Genomic DNA, 24,821 nt, shown 5'->3' on the forward strand with positions numbered 1-24,821 from the left:
GATTGACCAAGGGGCGTGTCTTCAAACCTGGCGCGATCCCAGATATCGCCGTTGCGCAGCCGTCGATTTTTCCATGCTAACTAGGGGCATTGATTGGTTGCCGCTCAGAGGTGCCGGACCACGCACGGATCCATTCTCGCCCAATCAAACCACGAACCCACGTGACCTTGTCAGGGGGGATAACTACTCTATCGTTCCACTGCTACTAACTACTCACTTAGGTAACCCGTACTGCCGCAGACAACGGAATTGAGGCAACTTTGATATTCATTCACGCCGGCCATAGAATTCATTGTCGCAGATCTGTTCCCGCTTGGCTTGTAGCTAGTATTGAATCAGTTGCCACACCAGGCGTCGTGCCGGTCGAGAAGAGACATCCTTTGAGACATATGTGCCGTTTGCATCCTTCAACAAGCGCTGGGGTTTCCTAGTAGACGGTTGGAATGCAGTGCTGTTCCGTTTTCCTTTCTTGGCCCGGGGATAAAATTCCCATCACCCCAGTGTAATGATGGCGGCTTTCTTTGTGCCTTTGTCCCGATTCAACATTAGACATCCTTGCTTTCTTCAAAGGATATCCGTTTTACTATTTCTGTCTCCCAAGCCGCTCCTATTCGAGTGATCGCACGGTTCGAGTATACAGCCCAAAACCTAAAAATGGCTTTCAAGAAGTTTGCTCTGCTTGCCCTAGCCGGCTCGGCCTTTGGTGCCATGGCCGGCATGCCGGGAGACGCCATGTCTTCCGATATGGCTGACTCCATGCCCACACAACCAGCACAGAGTATGGCCTCACCAACTTCATATATCAATTCTACTTCCCTTTTAGATGCTAATTCCCCGTCATCGGTAACAGGCGCGGACCACGGCTCCATGGCGGCGACTGAAAACACAGCACCGATGGCAACCGATACCATGGCCACACACATGACGGAAGACTCTTCAATGGATTCTGGCGACCATATGACGGATTCAGATGCTATGACCGCAAGCATGACCGAGATGGGCTCAATGACGACGAGTGTGACCGGCATGGACATGCCGATGGGGACCGGGGGAATGGTTCATGGAAACTCCACAGGATCTGATGATCCTCCCATCTCTGGCAGTGGCGTCAGCAGTATTTCGGTAAGCATGATTGTCAAAAGGTTCTTGGACGTATGACTGATTCTTCGTAGATCGGCTTCATTGCCGCCTCGGTGTTCCTGGGACTACTCGTCCAGCTATAAACCGCATTCGATATAAGTAATAACAGTATGAATCCGAAGGAATTTGTTTCCGAGCTCCAAGGCCGAAGGGCCGACTTTTCTTTTGTACCGCGGCTTTTATCGAGGAGCTACCAGTCTGTACGAAGTTCTTCCGATAACTTTCTTTCTGATCAGACATTGACATGATCTGGCTTCTTTTCCCGCCTTGGAAGGGATAGGTAGCCAAGGCGGAAGATGGGGAACTCAGCATTTTTGAGGGGTACACCATGATTACAGCTAAAAATTAGTTAATTCAGCGTACTACACTGGGCATTGCTGTTCAAACAATGTTTCACTGATACCTTATAAGTCACGGTGACAACTGCTTCAATGTACCGAAATCTGGCCGTTATTGCATGTTGGCAATAATCGAGTAGTTTAATAAAGGATTCAAGGTCGTGGAGATTGGATTATTCTTTTGTGCCTACCATACGACAAACGTAGCGGCTAGACATTATTCAAAATGGCCTCCCGGCACCAGATGTTAGCTAGTATCAGTCTAGCATGACGAGTTGCCTCTAGCTAAGTTAGCGATCGGGGCAATACTCGTCGCAAGGCGGCAGGAGGCGGCAGTATGGAAAGAGAGGAAGCAACAGCCCATGAGTTGGAGGGTTTACGGGAGCCTATCGACACTCAACATCCTCTGGATTTCATCAAGAGTCTGGACAAGTGTAGTGCCATGGCGGGGACCTGTTGGTCTTGTCTGATGGCATCACATAGGGCCTCATGCGCGTCTTGGCTATCCCGTATGATGAAGCCAAGGCCACTGGATTCGTGTCTTTGTGTAATGAGTGGCACTAACTACTTATTAACCCGCAAGTTAAGGGGTCCAGATCGATGGCAGGAGACAGTCACGGCACCAGTGCCGAGGGGGCAGACGATGGCTTTGGGGGCTTTGCAGAGAATAAGTAATCAAGGAATATGAGGCGCACTATGATCAGCAGTTCGAGGCTCGATCGAACGCCTTTACCGCCGAAGATGAAAGCTTGAATAATGGACTCCTGAGTGATTGACGAGGTCGTGCTCGCTGATTATCGATGGGATTGCTCAATTAGAGCATGTGGGGTACTCGGGATAGGCTGGCAGACTGGGGATCGTATCGCATGGGGAATTTGGATGAGGCCGTCACACCGACAACCGGCCCCAAGCCTCCAAGTCCAAGCGTCCAAGGGGGCAGGCAGAGTCGGCACGGCGCTCTGGGGATTGCCAGGAAGCTATCTACTACGTATGTACTACGTACCGAAGTCCCATGTATGACAGCAGCACTAGCAATTCTAATTACTACATACGAGAAAAGGCAGGGCCCTAGGGATGGAAATAGAGTTGCTACCGAATTTGGGACGCGCCCAAATCTCCGTGGGTTCGTTACCTAATTGCCACCCCGGATCCAGGATGCTGCAAAAGGGGGAGCGCAGGCGCAGGCGCAGGTTGCCCCGTTGCTTGGAGCGGGCTTGGAGTGGACAACAGCCAAAATTGACAACAAGGCTAGCTCTCAGCAACGGTGAAGGCCCAGGGTTCGCGATGATGGTTCAAGCCGCCTTCATTGGACGTGACCGGGCTGGTCAGCAAACAGTCCGTGCCTACCCCGGGCTGTGTCCGCTTTGGGACTGGGGCCCCTGCAGGCCGTCAACGCCAATGCAGGTACGGATCCATGCGGATCCATAGCGAGCAGCGATCAGCTTCTTTAGTTTCTCTCAATTCAGTGGGATCGTCAGACTGCAACCTCTGGCCTGTCAGCATTCCTCGCGCGGGAAATGGGAAACAATGCTGGCAGTCCTTGGCCAATGGCGGAGGCGGTGGGGTGGTTTCCCTACTACGAGACGACATGGCGACGGGCATAGGTACCATACATAGCACTTGCCGAAGAGCACCAGAGGCAGCTAAGCTGTGAGCTCTAGGCGATGAACCACCGCTCGACGATCGGGGCGTGGTCTGGTTGGTATCTGCAGCGATGCCGCACTAAAGAATTGAGCGCCTGGTCGCTTAAATTGACAGGTTGCTTCTGGCGGGATTAAGCTTCTCTGAATCGTCGAGATCGTGCAACGGTGCAAGCGCCCCCCGACCCGAACAGGTACTACGGCACAGTGGAATCTGGACAGGATCGGGGAGCCCAGGCACGAGGCACGAGGCGCAGACAGACAGAGCGAGCTGACGAGAGGCTGCGGCGCCCGGCCAGCGAGTCGCACGGCAAAATAGCGCTGAGGTTGGAGTGGGATCAGGTTATTTTCGAGGTGGTGCCCTCGGCCATGGCGAGCGTGCCGTCGGTGGCTGGCCGTCTGGGTCTTTGGCAATTTCCCGGAGTCGCTTAACTTTGAAGTTTAATTTCCCACGAGCGTTGGCAGCACCCACTTGGACGCTTTCGGCCGCGCTAACTGGCGCCGAGCAGTCGACCGCTGTCCATCATCACAAATCTCCCTGCTCCTTTATTGACCTCGCTCGTTTTCCAGGGCAGCCAATGTCCCGTCCTGCGCCGCCGCGCGAATCATCCGCGCCCATGCGCCTATCGTGCCCTCGTGGCCCGGGGACACTCGTCACCCGGTATTAGTGCGCGCCGCTCATTCGCCCGCCCAGCGACGCGGCCAGCGCTGCTAACCTATCTGCCATCCAGCTGGCGTTATATTCGGCATCCGAACAGAGAGGCCCTGCGCACGATCCTGGGCATGGGTGGCCTGCCGAGGGGTCGACGACATTGGACGCCCCCCCGGTGGGCAGCCCGTGAGATGAGCTACTGTACATAGTAGACGAGCAAGGGGTGCCAGGGCCCCGGTCGTCCACGAGAGTCTGCGGCCGGGTTCCATGGTGGCCCTCCTACCAAAAGCATCCACCCTGTCCGGGCTGGCGCCTTGCCATAGAACGGGGTCTGGCACCCATCCATGAACCCATTAGCCATAATAAAACTGCCGGGTCTGCTCATCGATCAGCCCTCCTCTTCCCTTTTCCCCTCCCTCTTCACGGAAAGACCCTCTGATGTTGATGCTGTCGTCGTGATAGCGTCCTCCAGCTTTCGTCCTTCGTTTTCACTCCCACACACCGCTTCACTCTTTCAGCGGGCACTCGTTTCTCACGAAATCACGAATCCCTAAAACAGCAATCTACGTAATATTCACCTTGGAATCTAGTCCCCCGGGGTTTTAATAGAAGGAATCATGAAGGCAACATTCGCAGTCGCCGCCGCGGCGGCCCTCGTCGGAGGCGTCAGCGCCAGCAACGTTCACCGTCGCCACGTTCACGATTCGTTCCACGGTCTGGAGAAGAAGGCTCTCAGCAACGACACCTGTGGCTGCACCACCATCTACTCCACCTACTACGGTGAAGCTACTCGTGAGTGCACCCCAGTGCCAGGAGAGAAACAGCACCTCGCGGGGTGTTGTTGCTTCCTGCATAGTATGATACAGTATAGCTTGATGACTAACATGCGCCCTATAGTCCACCCCAACCCTCCTCCCTCAACCAGCACCAAGGTCGTCCCCACCACGACTGCTGCTCCTTCGACTTCGACCCAGGTCGTCGTCGTCGTGCCCACTCCCGTGGCTCAAACTTGCCCGACCCCTGGTGTCTACACTTTCCCGGCCACCACCGTCACCCTGACGGCCACCACTACCGTGTGCGCCGCTTCCACCACCGCAGTTACCAGCGGAACCCACACTCTGGGAGGTGTCACGACCGTTGTCTCGACCGCCACCACCGTCACCTGCCCCTACGCCACCGTTTCCACCAGCGAGGGCGTCGTGACCAGCGTCATCAAGACCACCACCTACGTCTGCCCCTCGGCCGGTACTTACACCATTGCGCCGACCACGACCGCTGTCACCAAGGACACCACTGTCGTCGTCCCGGTCGTCAGCACCTACTGCCCCGGCACCTACACGCAGCCCGAGATTACCACCACCATCACCGGTACTAGCACTGTCGTCTACTGCCCCTTCGATATCCCCACCACCTCGGCTGTCCCCGTCTACTCGACCTCGCCTGCCACCTCTCCCGTTGCTACTTACCCTGCCACTTCCGCTCCTGCCAGCTCTGCCAAGCCCTCTCCCAGCGGTCTTCCCTCGGGTAAGGGTGGCGCTCCCTGGGCCATTACCTACACCCCCTACGACAGCAATGGCAACTGCAAGAGCGCCAGCGCTGTTACTGAGGATATCAAGGCCATCTCCGAGAAGGGCATCAGCACCGTCCGTGTCTACTCCACTGACTGCGACACTCTGCCCAACGTTGGTAGCGCCTGCGCCGCCCACGGCGTCCGCATGATCATCGGTATCTTCATCGATGCCCCTGGCTGCACTGCCAACAACCCCACCGTCTCCCAGCAGATCAGCTCCATCAAGTCGTGGGCCCAGTGGGACATTGTCGACATGATTGTTGTTGCCAACGAGGCCCTCTTCAACGGCCACTGCCAGCCCAGCGAGCTTGCTGGCCTCATCAGCCAGTGCAAGTCTTCCTTCTCCGGCTACACCGGTCCTTACACCACCACCGACACCACCGGTGAGTGGCAGAAGGATGAGGTCAAGGGCGCCCTCTGCGGTGTCGTCGACCTTGTCGGTATCCAGGCTCACGCTTACTTCAACACCGAGACCACCGCCGCCCAGGCTGGTGACTTCGTCCTGACCCAGCTTCAGATTGCCAACACTGTCTGCCCCGGTAAGGAGGGCCGCGTTTTGGAGACTGGCTGGCCCTCCGCCGGTGTCTGCAACGGCGCTGCCTGCGCAGGTGAGGCCGAGCAGGCTGCCGCCATCTCTTCTCTCCTCGAGAAGGTCGCAGATGTGTCCGTCTTCTTCAGTCTGACTGATGACAAGTGGAAGAGCGCCGACACCGACTGCAAGTGCGAGCAGCACTGGGGATGCAGCAGCGCTCTCGGCCTCAGCGGCCTCAGCCTGTAAGCATTAGACTACTTGGGAGGTGAATTTCCCTCACGCATCTTGTACATGATCACGTTCTTCATTTTGCATACCTGGACAAACTCCTTGGACATGGGACAGCGCGCGGCGTGAAACGGTTGGGATATCAACAGCTCAGGGGAGGACAAAGAAGCGATCCACCACAAGCTCGATCGCGTCCGGCGTGGCTTTATATATAATCTTCCCTCTGGTGGTCGGGTTATGGGGGTGTCTTACACAGATGCGTGGTTGAGGGCGATTCAACCAAGCAACATTACGTGCCACAAAGTCCCCTGGCTGTCAAATTAGGGTCTGATTCATAATGTTGTAATTTACTAGTGTCTATTATGGATGTCGCTGTTTTACGCAACCAAACTTTTTTTTACCCTTCACAACGTCTTTGGTGTGCAACCCTCGCAACCAAGTACTCCCTTGCCATTTTCTTTCTATACCCCCTCACGTGCTTACTGCGTCTGTGGGCACAGCGAATCCCCCCTGAGGTCTTAGACTTCTCAGCGGGGTTGCTGTTTCTGATATAACACCATCTTTCTTGAACCCCCCTGTCCCGACTCACTAAGCCTCGTGTATACTCTGCAGAACGTGACATAGTGTATAGTAGCCCTTCCCTCTACAGCTTGAAGAAACTAGCAGCCCGCGACCTACAGTGTGGTCTAGACTGATAACCCCTCGTCGTCAGAACTGACATTGTCCCACTCCTCCTGGTCCCACGTACGCCCTTATATATTGTGTTCTTTGGATGTTTCTGACTGCCAGCGGAGCCGCTAGGTTCATCGTGACCCACCGGGTCCATTCAGCTTGCCGGTTGTAGCGAAATGGACACCTTCTCAGGGAGATTGTCGGACAGTCTCCTATGCTTTTGGGTTGCCGCCGTTGCCGTACTGCACTGCACCTTGACATTGCAGCGCTTGTTGACATGAAACCTGATTCAGCCAGAGGCACTATCGTACATAAATCATAGAACTGGGGCACCAACAAACATGGCCAAGTATGCAAGACTGAACATTAGCGGAGCACGACAATGAAAGAAAGGCTCAGCTGTCTCCTAGAACGGATGGCACCGCTACCGTCGCGAACACATTGCGGCGTTTCTTCACGTGGATGATGTAGTTGTGATATTTTATCTGGTCGATGAGAAGTTGTCTTACGTCCCCCAAATTTACATGATGCTAGAAACGCGGTGCAGCCCTCCCGCTCCTTTCGATATGCTCCTTTCGATATGAGGTAGTCCTTCCATTCCTGACCTTCCATATATGCAGCAGCAAGTAGCCCAGATTGATGCCTCGCACTGTCGTGTTATATATAGTATGTGTCGACTTTCGTCGGGGTATATGCCGTCAACCAATCCTTAAATTCCAAGCTTCCCAACTTTCCGAGCTGCCTTATATCCCGAAACAGGACCGACAGCCCCAATGCTAATGCGGCCAAATGCATATGCTGCCAAAACCATGCATATGAATCAACGAACAAAGGAAACTGAAACGGGTGAGGGCAGCCACTGTCGCCGCCGTGGCCTCGAATGCATCTATATCCCGCAATTCCCATGCCCAATTTCGTATGCTTCGTAAAATAAAACATTCGAGATGCCTTAAAACATGTGGGGGTTGTCCACGATAGCCGCTCTTCTTCGACGGCCATTCACTGTGCCTAGATAGTCCGGCTGTGCGACAATTTCGGAGTTCGAGGCCCAGTCGTATTCATTCGATCGCCACCAGTTCCAGTGCTGGGAACTTTGGTTCTGACCAGTGACGTTGAACATATCCTCAGCACCAGCGTCGCATCGATCGAATTGGATCAGCCCACCCCGTGCCGGATCGCAGACCAAGGCCATCAAACTGCGACCCTCGTCTGCGAAAGCCGTTCCGCCAATTTCACCGAAGAGTTCCAACTTTTGTTCAGTATCGAAAGTCTGGGCATCAATGGCGTGGATCGTGTCTGCCTCCTCGGCAGCGATCAACAATCTCTTTCCAGAGCCCAAAGGAGAGAAACGAAGACTTCTGGCGCCAGACATGTCCATCCGTAATACGGCCACGGGGCAGCCCTGACCCGTGTGGCTGCTCCTCCATTTTCGAGCATCCCAAATCCGTACACTTTTATCCTGGAAGCCCGTGGCAACTGTCCACCCATCAGGAGCCCATGCGCAGGCAAAGCCGAAGTCTCGATGACCACTCAGATCCTGGAGTGTCTCCCCCGACTCGGCGTCAGTGATGAGCACGTTGGTGTAATCACCCACCATGACGCGTAGCCTGTGGTCGGCGCTTATGGCTGAGCAATTCAGAGCAAACTTGAACATAGTCTCAGAGAGAACATGGTTCGTGTTCAGGTCCACGGTCCTGAATCCGAAATCGTTAGACGCAAAAGCAGCTATTGGTGTTGAGGATAAGCGGCTTGAATGAATCTGGACGTGATTCGTGATGCCGCTCACGTTGTCAGTTAATTTGCCCTGTGTAAATGATCGGTCTTCCGAGTTGACATTGCGAAAATGGTAGTCCCCCATAAAGCCACCAACTACGAGGACATCGTTGCTAGTAGCCAGCGTAGATACGGTTACATCGCTGTCGGCTTCAAATTTCATGGCCTTCTTAGTCCGGCCTGTGGTTGGGTCGATCTCTCTGATACAACCAGGGCTGGGAAAGAAGGCGCGGGTGCGTGAGGTGCATCCCAGAATGTTTCGTAGCTGGAAATGCAGCAAAGAGGCATCTCGCCGCATATTCATACTATTAAAGCGGAAGTAATTCTCGCGAGGGACAGCAAGTCGATCCGGTAGGGCCGGCTAGGAGAGATATGTCAGAGGTAACACGGGGCCTCTCGCTCATGAAGACTTACATGCCACTTGTCCGAGCCGTCCTTGTTCACATAGTTATTGTAAGTAGCACGGCGACGCTCCCTTGCTTGCTTCCGCGTGACGCCGAGGTCTTCCCAGTCTATACCTTGGAGATCATTCTGATCTCCATTCAGCTGGTCATAGCTGATGCGATCTGCCGTCGGCTTCTTCGTAAGTTCGGACACTCGGTCTATCCGGGGCTTCGCCTGGCGAGGCTGTTGCAGTCGCTCCATACGAGCCCACATACGCAAGAATTGGACGAGATCCAGATTATCCGGCCCGAGGGACATGGGGTTGGGGTTGCTCTGGGGCATTGGATGCATCTCGGCAAACTCGTCCTCCAGGTCATCATTGACCGCAGTCAGCAGCTGCTGGAACTGCGCATGTTGAGGCCCGCCGTTCAAGAGTGCCTGTTGCGCAAATGCAGGTAACTGCGCGAATGGGTGCGCTACCGCTGGAATCTGGATATGGGGATGGACCTGCGGAACAGGCATCGGGACGGGAACCACGGCCAGGGTCGGCGTCGGTGCGGTTGACGGCGACCCGACGGTGGGGTTCCAGGTGTCAGTGTCAGAAAGTGGCATCTCGTGCTCAACTTCGAGGAACATGGCGTCGTCCTCGAACGGTTGCCCGCCGGGGGAGAGGGTATGGGAAGCGCTCTCCATGGCGTTGGCTACCAAGGGCGGTGCGGTTCCGTCGCCGTCGACATGGACAGCCGTCAGAGGCGCCCCGCCGTCTTCGTCTTCTGCGTCTGTCATGTCGTGGTCCTCGCCATCGCTGGCGCTGTCCGAGGCTTCGCTGTAACCTGAGCCGCTGGGTTCAGACCAGGCCTGGCTTTCATGGCCTGACATGAGCACGAGATCGGGAGCCAAGGTCAAAGAGTATGAGCTCGGGATGGTGCTGGTCGAAGAGGATGCGCCGCCGTTATCTGCACCTATGGTTGGGGTAGGCTTAGCGTCGACAGGGCAGTGAAGCATGACGATGGCTAGCATCTAGTCCGGTGGAGAAAGGCGGTGGCGCCCCCTAACTTAATGGACTGGCTACCTGAAGGTAGTTTGCGCTGGCCCCGAGGGTCGCTGCAATGGGCAGAGTCAATTGCTTCCATGCAAGGACTCTGGCGGATAACCGAGGCTGAGAGCAGGAGGTCGACCTGCAGCCACACTGCACGGCGGGCGCACTGAGTCAAGAACCGGCTACCTGGGGAGAACCAGACGGGGAGACCCAAATGATGGACGGGAAGGGTCTCGGTCACACGACGTGGAGCGGTTCGAGCTGCGCCGGTGTCCAGGAGAGAGGTGCCAGAGCGAAGAGGCGGCAAGCTGAGGATAAGACTCCGTACTTGAGAGGATGCCCGGACCCAGCAATGTGGAGGGGGAGGGCTAGTGGGTGGCCTATGTAGTTAGGGTGCCGGCGGGCAAGGATCGATTGTCGGGTCGGGAAGTCTGGGGAACGAGATCTAGTTGCACCACAGCTGCATCGTCGAGCTGAGTGCAGAGTCCACAGCCTTTGTGCGCAGGGGAGCGAGGGACGTGGCCAGGGCCGGGAAGTGCGTCGGGGAAATCGTATGAGAGAATTGGACGTATGTGGCTCCCGTGCAGCGCACGATTACGGAGAGCTTATTGTTATTGCCTAGGTACCTCTTGTAAGGTGTATTCATTATTGCTGCGGCGCGGTCCGCTGCTTGCGGCAGGTGACTACCTACTCGAGTACGTCTGTACTTGATGGCTCCAAGCACAGAGCTGGCCAACCCGCCACTCGAGGTTGGCAGGAAAGGGTCCAAACTGGGCGACGGAGGCTGGTTTGGCAATGGCACGAGTTCGTAGCCCGTACCGCGACAGACCGAATCAGGGTGCGATCCAGGCGGCTCTACAACCTTGGCCTCGTCCAGTGCTGCGCAAGTGACAGCCAACGGCATCAATGATCCTGGCTCGGCTCGAGGCTCCACGTCCCAGCAGTCCAGTGCGGAGGGGCGCTACGTGAGTGATATAGTATCCTGGTCCCGTCCAGCTCCCAGCTCGCTCAGACATGCCCCAAAATCCAACGACTCAGACAACTATGCAGTCACTTGCTCTGTGGTGGTCAGCGACAGTAGCATCATCTGTCCGCTCTTATTATTCCCGGGCTGGTACTTTCCCCAAGTCGGGCCCTTCTGCTTGCAAGGAGACATCGTCTCTGACCAATTCCGGCCGTGTTCCCCTCTGGCGGGCGGCTAAGCCCAGTGTCTGCGCATCTGCACGGCGACGAAAACGGGTGTAGTCGATAAATGTGGCACCCTGCCAGTCACGTACACGTAGTGATTAATCATTTTTCTGGCCCCGTAGCCGTTTGACCGTTGTCTGCCAGAACTTCAAAGGACAATGCATTGTCGGCAATGTCTCGTAAGCCTTTTCTGACCGGTCATCCCAAGACAGAAGCAATCATCGGCACGCGGGCCCCAACAATACCCGAGGTGTGCATTATATATCCATTGACACCTAGCGAAGGGCACACACATGTGGACGAGTGCATGATTCGCGCGTCTCTGTTGGTAACCCGTCGTAAGATTTTCAAACCTTCCATAATTGCTTTTGGGGGCACAGTAACCGGGGTCGAATCACTATTGGAAAACATGTTCTTTAGAATAATTTGCGGCGTTTCGCCCAAGTACACCTTCCCTCCACCTTCCTTTCTTCCACCAAAAGCCTAACTTAGAGATCAGCAGTACATAGTGTGAAATACTACTTAGCCTTGACGACGAGGCCCAAAACAAGCTTCTCGCTCATTCATAACCTATAGAGGTAGCTCGACGCGACAGGCCCCTTTCTCTCATAGCCTGCACCAATCACATACATCAGTGCCACTCAGCAAGATGCGGCCCATGTACAGTGCTACATATCGGCAGACACGAGTGGCGGCCCGAAAGCCATGGTATGGTTGGTATCCAACCGCGCCATCTGCCAAGAATAGATGACACCATTACATTCTAGCTCTCGTCGACAAGTAGGCAAGTCACCCCTCTTTGCCGCTGGTGTACTTCCGAAAGAAACCCTTCATCTTCTTCCGTAATTTTGCAGCACATGATTTGGGCAGCGGGCAATTCTCTTTACTTCCAGCAATGCATGGACATTATCCGTCTATTGTTGCCAATGGCCCTTACTCTCACTGTCGTTCCTCACTCCTAGTGCAGGTACTTAAGCATTACGTTGGATGGCAGTATATGATCAAGAACATGTTTTTCTTATATGCTTTATTGCCTAGAAAAAGGTTGAATGTAGGTCAAAATAAGAAATAAATAGGAAACCCGAAGGAAAGCAGCCTCTATATCATACTACAAAGAACCGTAGCCACTGCGCAATGTTTCTGTCCATCTCACCAGCCCTCTAAGAGTCCAAGTTGAAATCGAAGCTGCCAATGTCATTGTCGCCAATGGACTTCTTGAGGTAGTCAGCGTAGATGGCAGACTCGATCTTGCACTTGATTCCGGTGCTGGCCCAGTTCTGGATCATCTTGTCGCGGAGTTCCACGGAGGGATAGCCCCAGAATCCAACAAGGGCACCCTGAATCCAGCTGCCCTTCGCATTCTCAATCTTGTCGTCACCATCATTTCCGAATCTGAAAGCATGGGTACCCGCTCCGACTTTGTTGTAGATAACCTTGGCATGGTGGTCTGGTGGATACTGTCAGTGTCTTGTTCTGCTGAGCAGCGGATCGAGAGTAGATGTAGTCACTCACCCTGAAAGCGAACATCGCTAGCTTTCTTGGTCTCGTAGCCGTCGTGCTGGGACACGGCAACGTAGCTGGGGTGGTCGTCACCATCCTTCACCCAGACAACGACATTCTCCCACTCGTAACGATGTCCCGAGGCGACACCGGCCACGTGCTCGAGGCCGACATCCTTCTGGAAGTAATGCTCGTACATGTAGGCGCACCAGCCGTTGTTACAACGAGTTCGGGCATAGACGTTCTGGTTGTCGAGGTACGACGCAGTGCGGCACCCATCGGCGGTGTTGGTCGTATACGTGTTTTTGAGGCCCTTGTCGAGGTTTCCTTGGGCATCGATGGCAGGAACATTGTAGCAGCTGTCTGTGTCGTAATCCAGGACGGGCTGGAACTTGAGGTCGTTATCAGAGGCACTCTGTGGCAAAGCAGTTGGAGGGATGTCGGAGTCCCGCTTGATCTGCTGAGCTGGGATGGCGCTGGCGCTGACAAGCGAAGATAGTAGAGCAACGCCGCTGGCCATCTTAATGTTCACCATCTTCGCAGTCAATAAATGGTAACTTGTAGAAATTGGTCTCAGGCTGAGTTTTCTTGGAGATGAGGAAATGCTTGCGAGCTGAAGTCAGGATGTTGTTGGCTGTGATGAGAACCTACTTTCAATCGCGCCAACAGCTTTTACTTATACAAGTTTCTTTTTTTTTCAAAGTCCATATTCTTCCTGTCAATGGCGATTTCGTAGTATCCACGTGAATCTGAACCGGTGTAGAATCTGGACATTTCATCATCTCCCAACGGTTCCACGAAAAATCTATTTCGGCACTAATCACCGTGTTGCTTCTCAAGCTGTTACGCACCATGTCTACCATCGATATTGGATCTTCGCCAATAACGAGGCTCGTGGAGGACACTACGGAAGGGCCAGAGCATCGCGTTACCTCATGGTAGGATTACAGTACTCCTGAAATTCTAACATCAAGCCTACGGCAATAATACCACAGCAGAGGTCGCTAGCCTGGATATTACCACCAAAACCACCGTCCCAGGGCATATCATACGGTCCAAGCTGGGGCTTTTCACAGTTGGTCTTCTATTATGCACTAAAACTTAGCTTGCTCGAGTTTCTATTTTAAGACACTGTCACGAGATAAATTCGGTAACGGAAAGCATTCATTCGCGAATTTTATACGCCCTACGTTTGGCCAGACTATAAGGGTTCTGAATAGTTAGTGAACCGCCTAAAATCTGGTCTCAATCATACCCGTGATCCGAGCCTATCGGCGCTTTGCGCATCCAACAAGTAACGGCACTTAGAGGTAGCTCAACCCGAATGTCTCTACTCGTAGGTTTTGAAAATATCGACCAGCATAGAGAAAGTTTACTTCCATTGCGTAAGCTGGTCTCATTCAATTGATTTGTTTACATGGTTTGATATGTTATATCATGGTTCCTTACATAGATTCATACTGACTTAGCGTCACGACTTAGGCTTGCCCCTGGCAAAAATGTTAGCAGCTGAAGTCTTGAAAATACTCCATAGGGCCACGCAACCTTTGGCCACACAGAGCGTTTCCCAGTCTCCCATAAACAGGATCACCACGGCCTTGTTGTGGAGGGAGTCGAGGAGTGGCATCCTGGAGGAGAATTATGGGTACGGTCCTCATCTAGTTTTAGGAGACAAAAATAAGACGATTTAGCGGCTCTGCCGCCTCCTATGGATGAAACAACCCGTGCGCTTTAAATCATCCTTCACTAATCGTGTGACCAGACCAACCATGAATAGACTGTATACTCACTACCCGAAGGAGCGCCGACATCATGTTTCATTGTGCTCCTTGCTTCCAGAAGAATAGACCTGGAACAACTTATTTTGCCCAAAGGGCCAGGAGGATTCTACTAACTACCAATCCACCGTGCTTTGCTTATTCAAGGCAGAACAGTGCTCCTCCTTGTTCAAGCAATGTTGTATGGGTCTAGTTCGATGGTTGGCAGTCGGAAGCTGCAAGGGAGAGGGTTGGTGTTCGCTTGTAGTTGTCCCTCACACTCTAGCCATGGAATGCGTTGACAAGCTTCCCTCAGCATTATGCACCGTACAATGCACTGCAGAAATCTTCTCTTGCATACCATTCTTGTGTTGTCCCGAACCTACAATAGGATATATCGCTCTTCTTCGCGGTTAGAGAGTCTAGACATGTCTGTATCCCCAGCCACCGCCAGTCTTGACGGCTGATGCATCCAGTTGATGTAACGGGATTATCACCGAGGCCTCCATTTCCGTCTGCTCTGCAGCCCGTCTATGCAAAGACCCGAGCGATGCTACAAGTCATCTGACACGAACCTCGGGTAGATGCATATTCGAGCTGTACCACGTGCATGCCATGATAAATCGCATGATTCTGGCAAACTTACAGCGCACCTGAGCGAAGCGCTGGGCCAAGACAGTCGTTCATCGGAGCCAATGCATGTTCTGTCTACTGAGAGCGAACTATCGATCATATTGTATCGCTCTACCGATGGCATATTATGCTGAACCGTAACTTCATGTGTTCTTTTGCCTCGAACTCTTGTCATTGATACTTTCTTCGGATTGATACTGGCGACACGCCGAATGCATTGGACCTGTATAAGTCAATACAGGCAATACTGTACGATTCGCTGACCCTACAAGCTGACCAACCAAGATAGCCCTCATGAATCCAAAGTTATATCGGTGTGTTGACTTGCCCGTATCCTCCCTGCGGTCCCTTCAAATCATCACACTCAACACAGTCCCTTACACCCAATCCAGCCATGCCGACGAGGTCCTCAAGAAGACAAGCGCCCTCGCGAACGACGCGATGGGCCGGCTCCTCGCCGTCCGGAGTCATCAGGGCCAGCGTGACGCTCTCCTCCCAGTAGTAGGTGCTGTGGCCGCCGCGGCTGCGGTTGGGGGTGTCGCCGGCCCAGAGGAGGCCGTACTTGCCGCCGCGGATCCAGGCGGCGTCGCTGGCCGTGGGTAGGGTGATGTGCGCGAGGCCGGTGACGAAGTGCACCCACTGCGGCTGCGCGTAGTGGCGGCCGCCCTCGGACCGGGCCGGGATCACGGTCAGCGTCGCGTTGGCGGCGGCGCCCAGGAACGCATATGACCCGTTGGCGACCCCCGGCGACGCCGAAACCGCGAACGGCGACGGCAGCTGCCAGCATTGTAGGACGGACTCGCCGCCGGCGTGCGTCACGGCCGTCACGTTGAGGTAAGGGAGGGAGGTCGCACGGACAGCCATTCTCAGGATGCTCAGCGCCAGTGATAGAGAGTGATGCAGTTGCATGATAGTTCCCTTGATATATGCCTTAATGTGGTTGATCAAGTTTGGGTGGACCGTTTGAGTAGATAGAGACTGGCTGGTCACTTGCTAGAGAACCAAAGTAGTAACATTTTATACAAGACACTTGAACTTGATTCAAAGTAGCCGTTTTGTTTTCCGACATACTACTCCCAGTGTCCGTGCCGCCAAGACGTTCAGTAATTCAGTTCTTTTTATTTCGGGTCGTGCATATGTCGTTACAGAAGTAAATATGTCGCAGCGACCAGAAGCCGGATTCTGTTGTGCTTGATTGCCAGGGTTCACAACCGACGGGAAATGCATGTTGTGTTATGGGCCGATGAGATGCTGACTATTTGCCCCTGAGAAAGGAGCGGAACGTACATCGGGTGCTTCTGAGGGAGAAGGAATCTCAATCCCCTTACTAGTGATTTCATACTCTTTGCTTCTTTATCAAGTTTCATCGAATCGCACATCGAGTTAAGGGAGAAACTAGGCCAACAAAATTTCATAACAGGAATGCGTACGTATGAATTAAGAGGTAGCAATACTAATGTGCTCCTTGACGCTATATACACGCTTTCGCAGTAGTGGCGTCGCTTGCCCCCGAAAGACGCCTTGCCAATGCCGAAAATCATTTTCTATACAAAAACCCAGCCTGTTATCCGCCGCATCGCATGAAACGTAACCCGGAGACTCAGACACTATACGACCACCCCGAACAATTGTGTGACCAATGCGTCTCTATTCAAAGCAAAATGAACCAGGCATCCAACCGTCTACTGCTGCGGCTAGCCGTTGATGGAGCAAATTAGGCGTCTGAGTAATACTGGTCGTCATATGGGTGGCGTTGAGGCATATCTGGAGTCACAGACCAGGTACCCCCAGCTATGCTCTCCCTCGATTGCCAGTAGTTGTCCCTCAAGCGGCGCTCCCGCTCGAATTCCGCCCATCGCTTCATTGTAATCTTACTGCTGTCGAATTCACCTTCATACTCAAGACCAGCCTTCTTAGTCTTTTCGCCTGCAGTCTTTCGAGTGTCGCCCCAAGAGAAGTCGTCGAACTTCCAGAAAGCATAGGTTGGTAGGACAAAGTTCCAGATGGGCAAAGAGCAGAGGTAGATGAACATCCAAACGACATACGACCACGAGTGGGCCGTGCACACAATTAGAACAGCAGGGAGACCCAGAATCAAACCCAGAAGTACCAAGGGGATGATCTGGGGTGGCGAGTGGACAATTGAGATGATGACTGGCGCAAAGAGTTAGTGTTTGAAGAAGTGTGCAAGTATCATGACGTGTACTTACCGACATAGAAGGTGAAAGCAATAGCGGCCGGAAGGACGAGCGTGCCGATTAACTCAATGAAGACGATAAACTGCATACTGAAGCAGAAAGTTCCACAAAGATCTTTGACCAGGACCAGCTCCATCAGATTGTGAATAGTTGAGTTGATCCATCTGCGGCGCTGGGACAAGAGAACCATGAACTCGTCCGGGACAGTCGTTTTGCAAACAGCCTGAGGAACGAAAACCTGCTTTCGCTTGGGGAATGTGCGTAGCATAAGAGTCGTTAGGTATCGATCCTCACCAAGTAGCAGCAGATTCTTCTTGTGGAGGGTATCGACTGTGTTCTCGGAGTAATGCTCAACAATGTCGGGGTTGGCGAGAATAGGAACCCAATAATTCTGAGCACCCTTGGGCGACTTGATACGGTACATACAGAAACAACCAGGCAAACATGTAACACCACCAAAGACCGATTCAAAGGACTTTGAAAGATGGTGAGAGATGAAGTATTCGAAGACTTGGATGGCGGTGACCCAGCTGTCTCTCTTGTTGGCAATCTTGGTCTCACCACAGAGACCCATGATATCGGGATCCCGAACCATGGCGCAGAGCATGTGAGTCAGACTGTCGGGGAAAACCTTGGTGTCGGCATCCACCATGAGAACCGCTTCATAGTAGTCGGGCGAGATACCGGTAACCTTCCAGAGGCCGTTGAACATCTCAAACTCGAGTTCAGTCATACGCTCATCAAACATGACTTTTTGCAAGAACGACATGAGGATAATCTGGCTGTCGCGCTTGCCACGGTTTCCTGGTTTTGCCTTCTTGGCTTCGTCGGGCGTACCACATTTAGATACGAGCATCATCGGCACCCTTTGCTGCTTCTCCAGTGGGATAGCAGACTTGGCACCATAGTCGTAGAAGCCAGCGTAGATCTTTGCCATATTGTGTCGCTTTGAGCCACTCGCAACGGCAACATACGAGAAAGCGTCAACTTCCTGTGGCGGCATTGTGTGATCCTTCATCATCCCAAGAATAATATCGGGGGTCGTCATGGTTTCGCCCTTGCCTTTAATGAGACCATCGCAAATAACGAGGATGACTTTGTGGCTGTTGGGGTAATCGGTTGTAGCAATGGAATCCAAAGTTGTTCGAATACCATGCTCACCCTCAGAGTAAGCCGTCACGAGACAGATAGAGTGAATCAAGGGGAATCCAAAAGGCTGGAAGTCGGAGGGAGGTTGTGGCACGACTGCTTCATGAATAAAGCCGGCGGGACCATATCCATCATTTGGACTCACGCGACTAGCGTAGGGATCTGAGTTGATGAAACTGGACCTGCTGTCATTCGTGTCTCTGTACATTGAGCCAGGGTGAAGAAGTGGACCAGTCGAGGCTTGGCTCGCCATAGTTGTGGGCAGAGGACGTCGCTGGGTGCGATCGACACCGTAGGCTGCCGAGAAGCGCGAAGTCGTGGGTAGGAACGTGCTCGCTCGCTTGCTGGTTCTGTCGGAACCACCTACGCTACTCGAGAGATCGCCGTTCAGTCGTGGCGGTGCTCGGTAGATATCTTCACTCCAGTCCTCAATCTGTTTGTTTCGCTTCTTCTTGTTGCTTGACTGCGAGGTTTTGATCGCGGCATATCTCGAGCTGATGAACCATTGGAAAACAACTGCCAACACGAATCTGACGAGAACAACCGACAAGATAAGGACGAGCGATACATACAAGACAACCTGAGATGCAATGCAGCCCACAGTGTCCGTATCAACGCTGCCGACCTTGATGATCTCCTCGAAACATTCGGCAACATGCTTGTCACCAGTTGACTGGAATGCTCGCGTGACATCACGACCATGAACAGCAGCGTTGGCCGCAGTGCTCCGGTCCCTCAGCTCCTTGAATCGATCCGGAATTACAACCTGGGTTTCGTCAAACCAGTTTAGGAGGTCCAAGTCAAGAACATTGCCAGAATACACAATGAGATTTCGGCTGCTGTTCTTGATGTCGGCCCACTGGTAGAAAACATCTGCTGTCCCTTTTGTGTCGAGATAGAACCTGTCTCGGGCAACCTGACTTGTATGGCAAGCATATCCGTTGTAGTACTCCTCTGTCACATTAGGCTTTGAGGAACCATCCTGGTTGTACGCGCGACAGGGAAAGTACCAAGCTAAGTCCCCGTTGTCGTTGGTGGGAATATCCGAGTTGCTCGCAAGAGTAATCTGGTCTTTGCACTTGCCGTTGACGTTCTGGAAGAGGAAACTCCCATCCATGCCTCCGTACTTTACCGGAAGATCGGTCAAAACGTTGGGAAGCTTACCATTCACCGTCAGCGGAATGCCCTCGGCCACCGGGTGCCCAGAGCGGGTGAGATCATAGGCAACACCGTGGAAGATCATATAGCCTAGTCCAACTTCATTTACGTGAAGTCGGATATTCGTAGAGCCACAGACGACCTGAGTGAAGCCGAATGTCAGGAAACCAACAAAGCCCATGATCAACAGAATGATGCTGATCAAGCCCATTTTCTCCCGCCATGCTCGCTTTTGCGCCTTGGCCTTGAAGCCACAACAGCCCAGGATGAAGTCAGGGCACCAAAACGTGATGATGGCGCAGTATACGTTCCATACACTGGGTGGCTTGATAATCTCCTGGGATTTCTCTTTCTTGGATTTCTTGGTCGTCTTTGATAGCTTTCCGGCTTGTGATCGCCTTCTTCGTGCAGAGTCGCGCGGTACGGCCTTTTCATCGTCGCCACTGCGCTTCCTCCGGGGCGCCGAGGTATCAGAGGTTCCATCGAGGGTTCTCCGGCCTCCAGACACGTCGGTGGTCCCCTCGAAGTCCTCGAAAATCGGATCATTGCCAGTCGAGGATGGCAGGACCTCCATATTCGACGCATGTTTCCGGTAGTGGTAGTTTGGGTGATCTTTCCCGATTTTGTTCCTTTCCGGTCGTATCAAGCTCCTCTTGCGCCCCAGAGGCTGCCCTTCGGCAGAAAATTCTGTCTGGTCCAAGGTTGGTGAAAGGGGCAGTCTCTCTGTGGTCCCATTAGGATTCTGTATGGTCTCGGCGGATATTCCTGATTGCGCACGCTGGTGGCCATGTCGCGCGACCGGGTAATAACCGCCCGTCTCGACATCCGTGGGGCGGTTGCGCCGCGAGGGAGACTGCCGGTACGAGGTGCGCTGTTCATAAGACGCCCTTGCCCCGGGTCTCTCGGGGAGTGACATGTTTCTGGATCTCTCCGCGTTAGCTAAGGGATCATGATTACAGACAGGGCCCAGGAAGCGCAGGGAAGAGCGAGGCAAAGGGTTGGTGTTCGGTGGGCAAATGGGCAGCGAGGCGGATTGGGGACGGCTACTGAGAGCGAGGGAGCACGGACAAAGAGGTTTGTGGAAAACGCAGTCCTCGCCAACGCCAACGCGGAAATGACTAGTGTCGTGCCTCGTAACAAACAATACAGAAGAACGACGCAGAGCAGCGACGACAAGAATGCGAAGAAGAGGCTGAGAGAGCGGGCGAGGGCCTGATGGAGACAACTACATCACCCAGGCTGGTGCGCAGGAGCAATGTTGTTTCGCAGCAAGAAAGACTACCTACGGCTTGTTGTGGTGGGCAACTGGACACAATGGAGGTCAGCTGCAGGCTTAAGGGAGGATCCCTGCTCTTAGCCACCAACTCCACCGGCGCTGCGGCGTCAGAAACCAAGGCAGCGACAAGCGCGAAGCCAAATGCGCTGGCTGATGCAACGGGCTTTCCTAATTCGAAGGCCTCTTCCTTTTTGCGAAACCCAGCTGCCGTGGCCAGTCTTGGGCGATGGCACTTTGGGTCAGGAAGAGAGATTGGGGGTCGCTATTGCAGCTCCAAGGGGGTGAATGGCATCGTATGCTGTCCCTACAGGCCTCGGGCGGAAGGGGGGGGCTCTTGGCTGGGGTTAACGAGGGATCCAGATGGCGATGAAGGCGCAGCTTGCGTTGATCTGCAGGCAAAGAGGTCCAGCCGGGTCCGAGAGGCTTTCGTCTCAATGGGCAGCAGTTGGAACCTTCGCTGTCAGTCGCGGTCGCCCCCAAGATGCCGTCGATGGCAAGAAAAGGCTGGGCAGTCGCTGCAGGATCCAGTCGGTGTCTTAGAGACGTCGCTGTTTCAAGTAGATTCACCGAGTGATTACTTAAGAAGTTGTGAAAGACAGAGTAACGAATGTCGATATAATGAAAATGATGCGGGTGAATATGGATCCCGCATGGGTAACGTAGAGCATCAACGACAGAAAGAAGATGGACCGCTGGTAACAATGGAGCAGATGACAGCGAATACCTCGGAAGCGACCATGAAGAAAAAAAGGCCCATCCGGGTCGGCCACAGGGGCGCGTCGGTGCTGGAAAGGGGGCTACCAACAGCAGCATCTCAGCGCGGAGCGTGGCACACTGTGCTGCCCCTCGGGCGCAACCCGCATTGCTTGTCCTTCTCGTGTTCCTGGCCTGTCTGGGAACAGTGCAACGCCTGGCCGACTCGATGGATATCTGCGGGCGGCTAAGCAGCCGATCGATGCACTAACAGAAGTAGATCCTGGTAGCCCTGCTCTCGACTGTGTGTCCAATCTGGGGAAAATCGTAGGGAGATGTGCCGCGAGGTACCTTGAGAGACCTCCCCCCCGCCAATGCATTAGAAGATCCCCATTTAGCTCAGGAGATCCTAGTCCACTGCAAGGATTGTTGGCCTGCCGACCGTCCTTGGATGCTGGCTGCCCTGGCTACTATGTAGGTAACTGTATGAGATGCCTACGATGGCAAACTTTACTCACACCTACTACGAGTGGAAAAAGCGCATCTTCGCCGGTGTGTTGCTTGTGTTGGCCGCTCGCAAACCATGGGATGAAGCCTCTTGTCTCTGGGAGGATGGGCTGCGGACTTTTCCTTCTTTTTGTCTCGAGCCAGGCTGTGAGACATGCCGGCTGCTCAATGAGGAACGCCAATGGACCTAGTTTGATGAGCTCATTGGGTATAAATTTCTAGGTAGGTGTCGCAATTCCAGCAGCGCGGTTCGAACCTGCGGTCAGGCTGCATAGAGTTCGCCGGAGACTAGCAAAGCGCGAACGGGAAACCTCCTAACTCTAATCAATGAATGGATTTCCGGAATTCCGTCTTGAGTTAGCTACGCATGTATGACATGGCCTAAAATCGCCTTCGTGCGCGTGTAACGTACATCTGTGGAAACCCGTTCGCTTCCACCCGCACACGTAATTGTTCCGCTTCCACGGGACCGGTCCGGTTTCTTGATCGGCGGTAAAGTGGTTCGGGACGGGGAGTGTACTTCTCACCGAGACTCTGGAGCTTTCTTGCGATGACGCGTAAGATCAACCCATACGTCGAATGATATACTTTGATACTCCATAAGCAACACTCAATTTGGGTTCACAAGAGACAAGCATCTGAAGTGTCCTGGCCTAGATCTAGGCTTGTGGTGGTCACTGACGACTTTCCCGGTCTGTCTGTCACAGAAACGCGGGGGGTAATAAAGACCTCAAAGCCGGCAAAATCGCGAACTGTCGCAGATGTCCATGGTTACCAAATCGGATGGCAACCTGCAATTCCGTTCTAAATGTGTTGAAGGGATTCCTGCATCCATCTGCCGAGGAGTGACGTAGATTAGATTTGGGTGCCGCCCCTGTGCCGTTCAGATTCCCTCTGCCCACCTGCAACGGCAGAGGCGGTCAAAGTCACCATTTAGATGTTCCAGGCCTACCATACTGTGGCCCGAAACTTGAGAGGGCCACTTACATTTTCGCAACCATTCCTCTTGCCGCTCGTTGTTGGTGGCACTTATGACACTTACGGCTCGGCAACAGCGGCACTTCCGGATTGTTTAGTCAACGGGGGTTTCTGTCTGATTTCCTCAGCTGAACGTGACTGGCCCTCATCAAAGACGGGATTCGGAGCTGAGAACGGTAAGTCACAACTGGATACGAGGGGACGCAGGACGCTAGCAGCTACAGCGCACTAAATCAGTGCACGTGGATGCGAGGACGGCGATGAAAAGACGCTACTCGTCAATAAATCGTGTAAAGCTGTAAATGTCTGGAAGGACTGCAACGGACTTCTTTGAGGATCATGGATACAGAGGTAATCTTGATTTGCACCCAGTCCTACCTAAAAGTCTTTGTTCTGGTAGTAGTCGCATTAAGGGAAATTACATGGAACGACTACTGTTACCTCGCCGGAGTTTTCTAGAACCTTACCAACCAAGGACTGTGGGGTCCCAGCAATAAGACGTCTACCGTCTCATTTGCACCAACGGCTCCTAGGGTTGTTCGGCGGCGGCGGCGGAATTTCGCTGTCTTGGTACCTAGGTGGTCTAGAGAGGGAACGGGTAGCCTCTGCATTCGAAATGTGTAAAAGACAAACCCTCTGTCTCCATTCAGCGTATCGTTCGTTGAGGGCCTGTAGGGGCCTCTACCCTAGCAAAGTGCTCCCGAAGACTTATAGCGATCGATGTTGAGTGGACACGAGGGGCAGATCAACGGCGCTCGTTCCGACCCCCGTACGCTTGTGCTTGGCCCATGCAATCCGTAAATGCAAGGGAGAGGATTCCAGGGTCCAATTCCACTTTTCCGGCCACCTCCATTTGACATAGCCTACCTGGACCTCGACAGTCGTCGTAAAGAGGTCGCAGTTTTGCTGAGCAATACGAAGAGATGAGACAGATAGCACACCTGGTCGTCCATCTAGCTTGTTCCAGCCTCAGCCATCAACGTGTCTAACGGCGGCGAGAGCAGTTCAATCCCAACCAAGCAAAGGTAGAAGTCAAAGTGGCTCAGGGCCCCCGTCCTGTAGTTATGCGAGTCACCACGGCGGAGAGCACTGGCAAGACTGGTTCGTTTCCGACTTGCACTAATAGATCCAATATTGGGTTGAATAAGCGAGTAGCTCCCTACCTCAGTGATTAAGCCCTGTTTGGCGGGCTTTAATAGTGCTAAAAACGCATTAGTAACCGGTGGGTGTAGGCGAGGCTGGATATATCAAAGCTAGGGTATTCGTCTTCCAAGATGTGGCCGCAACGGCCTGTCCAGCAAATCGCTGCTTGGGCGTGGTATAAACTGGCTAGGTAGCTCCCGGGTCTATATACTTTTTTGGTTACTCAAAGATTGCCTCCGTCGCTGTTCAAGAAATCCATCAAGTACAAGTGGGAGTTGAGAATTTGGTGGGGTCTTGGTCAAGTATTGGGATTGATGTCTTTTGTGGACCTGCCGGCCCCGAAATAGTCTCCAAGGTTCTTAGTTTGCCATTGCCTCACCAATACTTCTTGGGACACGACCAGTGAAACGAACTTAGCGAAGCAAAAATAGGTGTGGAGCAGAATTTGGCTACTCCCCAGGCCCAAGAATGACAGGAGTTGACACCGTCCCGAGTGCTTAGAAGGGATCGCTGGTGTAGTCCTGCATCTGCAATGCGCCATCGCGGCTTACAGCAAGGACAGGGGTCCCCGTCAGCGGAGACGCGCGCTGCAGCTCAGAGTCAACTCCACCGTAATAAGCCTGCAACACGAAAAAACCTGACGTGTTGAGCGGATGGGGGGATGGCAGGCCAG

The 24,821-nt window shown here is 53.5% G+C and overlaps 7 protein-coding genes across 7 annotated transcripts; 2 read left to right on the forward strand and 5 right to left on the reverse strand.

Annotated features, from left to right (window-relative positions):
* Nucleotides 1-654: 654 nt before the first annotated feature.
* JN550_013326 (uncharacterized protein) lies at nucleotides 655-1,223 on the forward strand (the record flags this gene model as incomplete). Its single annotated transcript, XM_049311900.1, has 3 exons — nucleotides 655-778; nucleotides 851-1,122; nucleotides 1,173-1,223. The coding sequence occupies 3 exons, from the start codon at nucleotides 655-657 to the stop codon at nucleotides 1,221-1,223; spliced, it is 447 nt and encodes a 148-aa protein (XP_049164718.1).
* A 3,164-nt stretch (nucleotides 1,224-4,387) lies between these two features.
* On the forward strand, nucleotides 4,388-6,118 carry JN550_013327 (uncharacterized protein; the record flags this gene model as incomplete). The annotated part of the gene is made up of 2 exons (XM_049311901.1): nucleotides 4,388-4,562; nucleotides 4,668-6,118. The coding sequence occupies 2 exons, from the start codon at nucleotides 4,388-4,390 to the stop codon at nucleotides 6,116-6,118; spliced, it is 1,626 nt and encodes a 541-aa protein (XP_049164719.1).
* A 1,603-nt stretch (nucleotides 6,119-7,721) lies between these two features.
* On the reverse strand, nucleotides 7,722-9,934 carry JN550_013328 (uncharacterized protein; the record flags this gene model as incomplete). Its single annotated transcript, XM_049311902.1, has 2 exons — nucleotides 7,722-8,906; nucleotides 8,960-9,934. The coding sequence occupies 2 exons, from the start codon at nucleotides 9,932-9,934 to the stop codon at nucleotides 7,722-7,724; spliced, it is 2,160 nt and encodes a 719-aa protein (XP_049164720.1).
* A 479-nt stretch (nucleotides 9,935-10,413) lies between these two features.
* JN550_013329 (uncharacterized protein) lies at nucleotides 10,414-10,872 on the reverse strand (the record flags this gene model as incomplete). Its single annotated transcript, XM_049311905.1, has 1 exon — nucleotides 10,414-10,872. One exon carries the CDS (start codon nucleotides 10,870-10,872, stop codon nucleotides 10,414-10,416), a length of 459 nt encoding a protein of 152 aa, XP_049164721.1.
* Nucleotides 10,873-12,316: 1,444 nt separating this feature from the next.
* On the reverse strand, nucleotides 12,317-13,191 carry JN550_013330 (uncharacterized protein; the record flags this gene model as incomplete). Its single annotated transcript, XM_049311906.1, has 2 exons — nucleotides 12,317-12,603; nucleotides 12,669-13,191. 2 exons carry the CDS (start codon nucleotides 13,189-13,191, stop codon nucleotides 12,317-12,319), a joined length of 810 nt encoding a protein of 269 aa, XP_049164722.1.
* A 2,161-nt stretch (nucleotides 13,192-15,352) lies between these two features.
* JN550_013331 (uncharacterized protein) lies at nucleotides 15,353-15,955 on the reverse strand (the record flags this gene model as incomplete). The annotated part of the gene is made up of 1 exon (XM_049311907.1): nucleotides 15,353-15,955. One exon carries the CDS (start codon nucleotides 15,953-15,955, stop codon nucleotides 15,353-15,355), a length of 603 nt encoding a protein of 200 aa, XP_049164723.1.
* An 805-nt stretch (nucleotides 15,956-16,760) lies between these two features.
* JN550_013332 (uncharacterized protein) lies at nucleotides 16,761-20,467 on the reverse strand (the record flags this gene model as incomplete). The annotated part of the gene is made up of 2 exons (XM_049311908.1): nucleotides 16,761-17,200; nucleotides 17,257-20,467. 2 exons carry the CDS (start codon nucleotides 20,465-20,467, stop codon nucleotides 16,761-16,763), a joined length of 3,651 nt encoding a protein of 1,216 aa, XP_049164724.1.
* Between the last annotated feature and the right edge of the window lie 4,354 nt (nucleotides 20,468-24,821).

This window comes from Neoarthrinium moseri (genome assembly GCF_022829205.1).
Source record: "Neoarthrinium moseri strain CBS 164.80 chromosome Unknown scaffold111_Wmoseri_CBS_16480, whole genome shotgun sequence".
Lineage (NCBI taxonomy): Eukaryota > Fungi > Ascomycota > Sordariomycetes > Amphisphaeriales > Apiosporaceae > Neoarthrinium > Neoarthrinium moseri.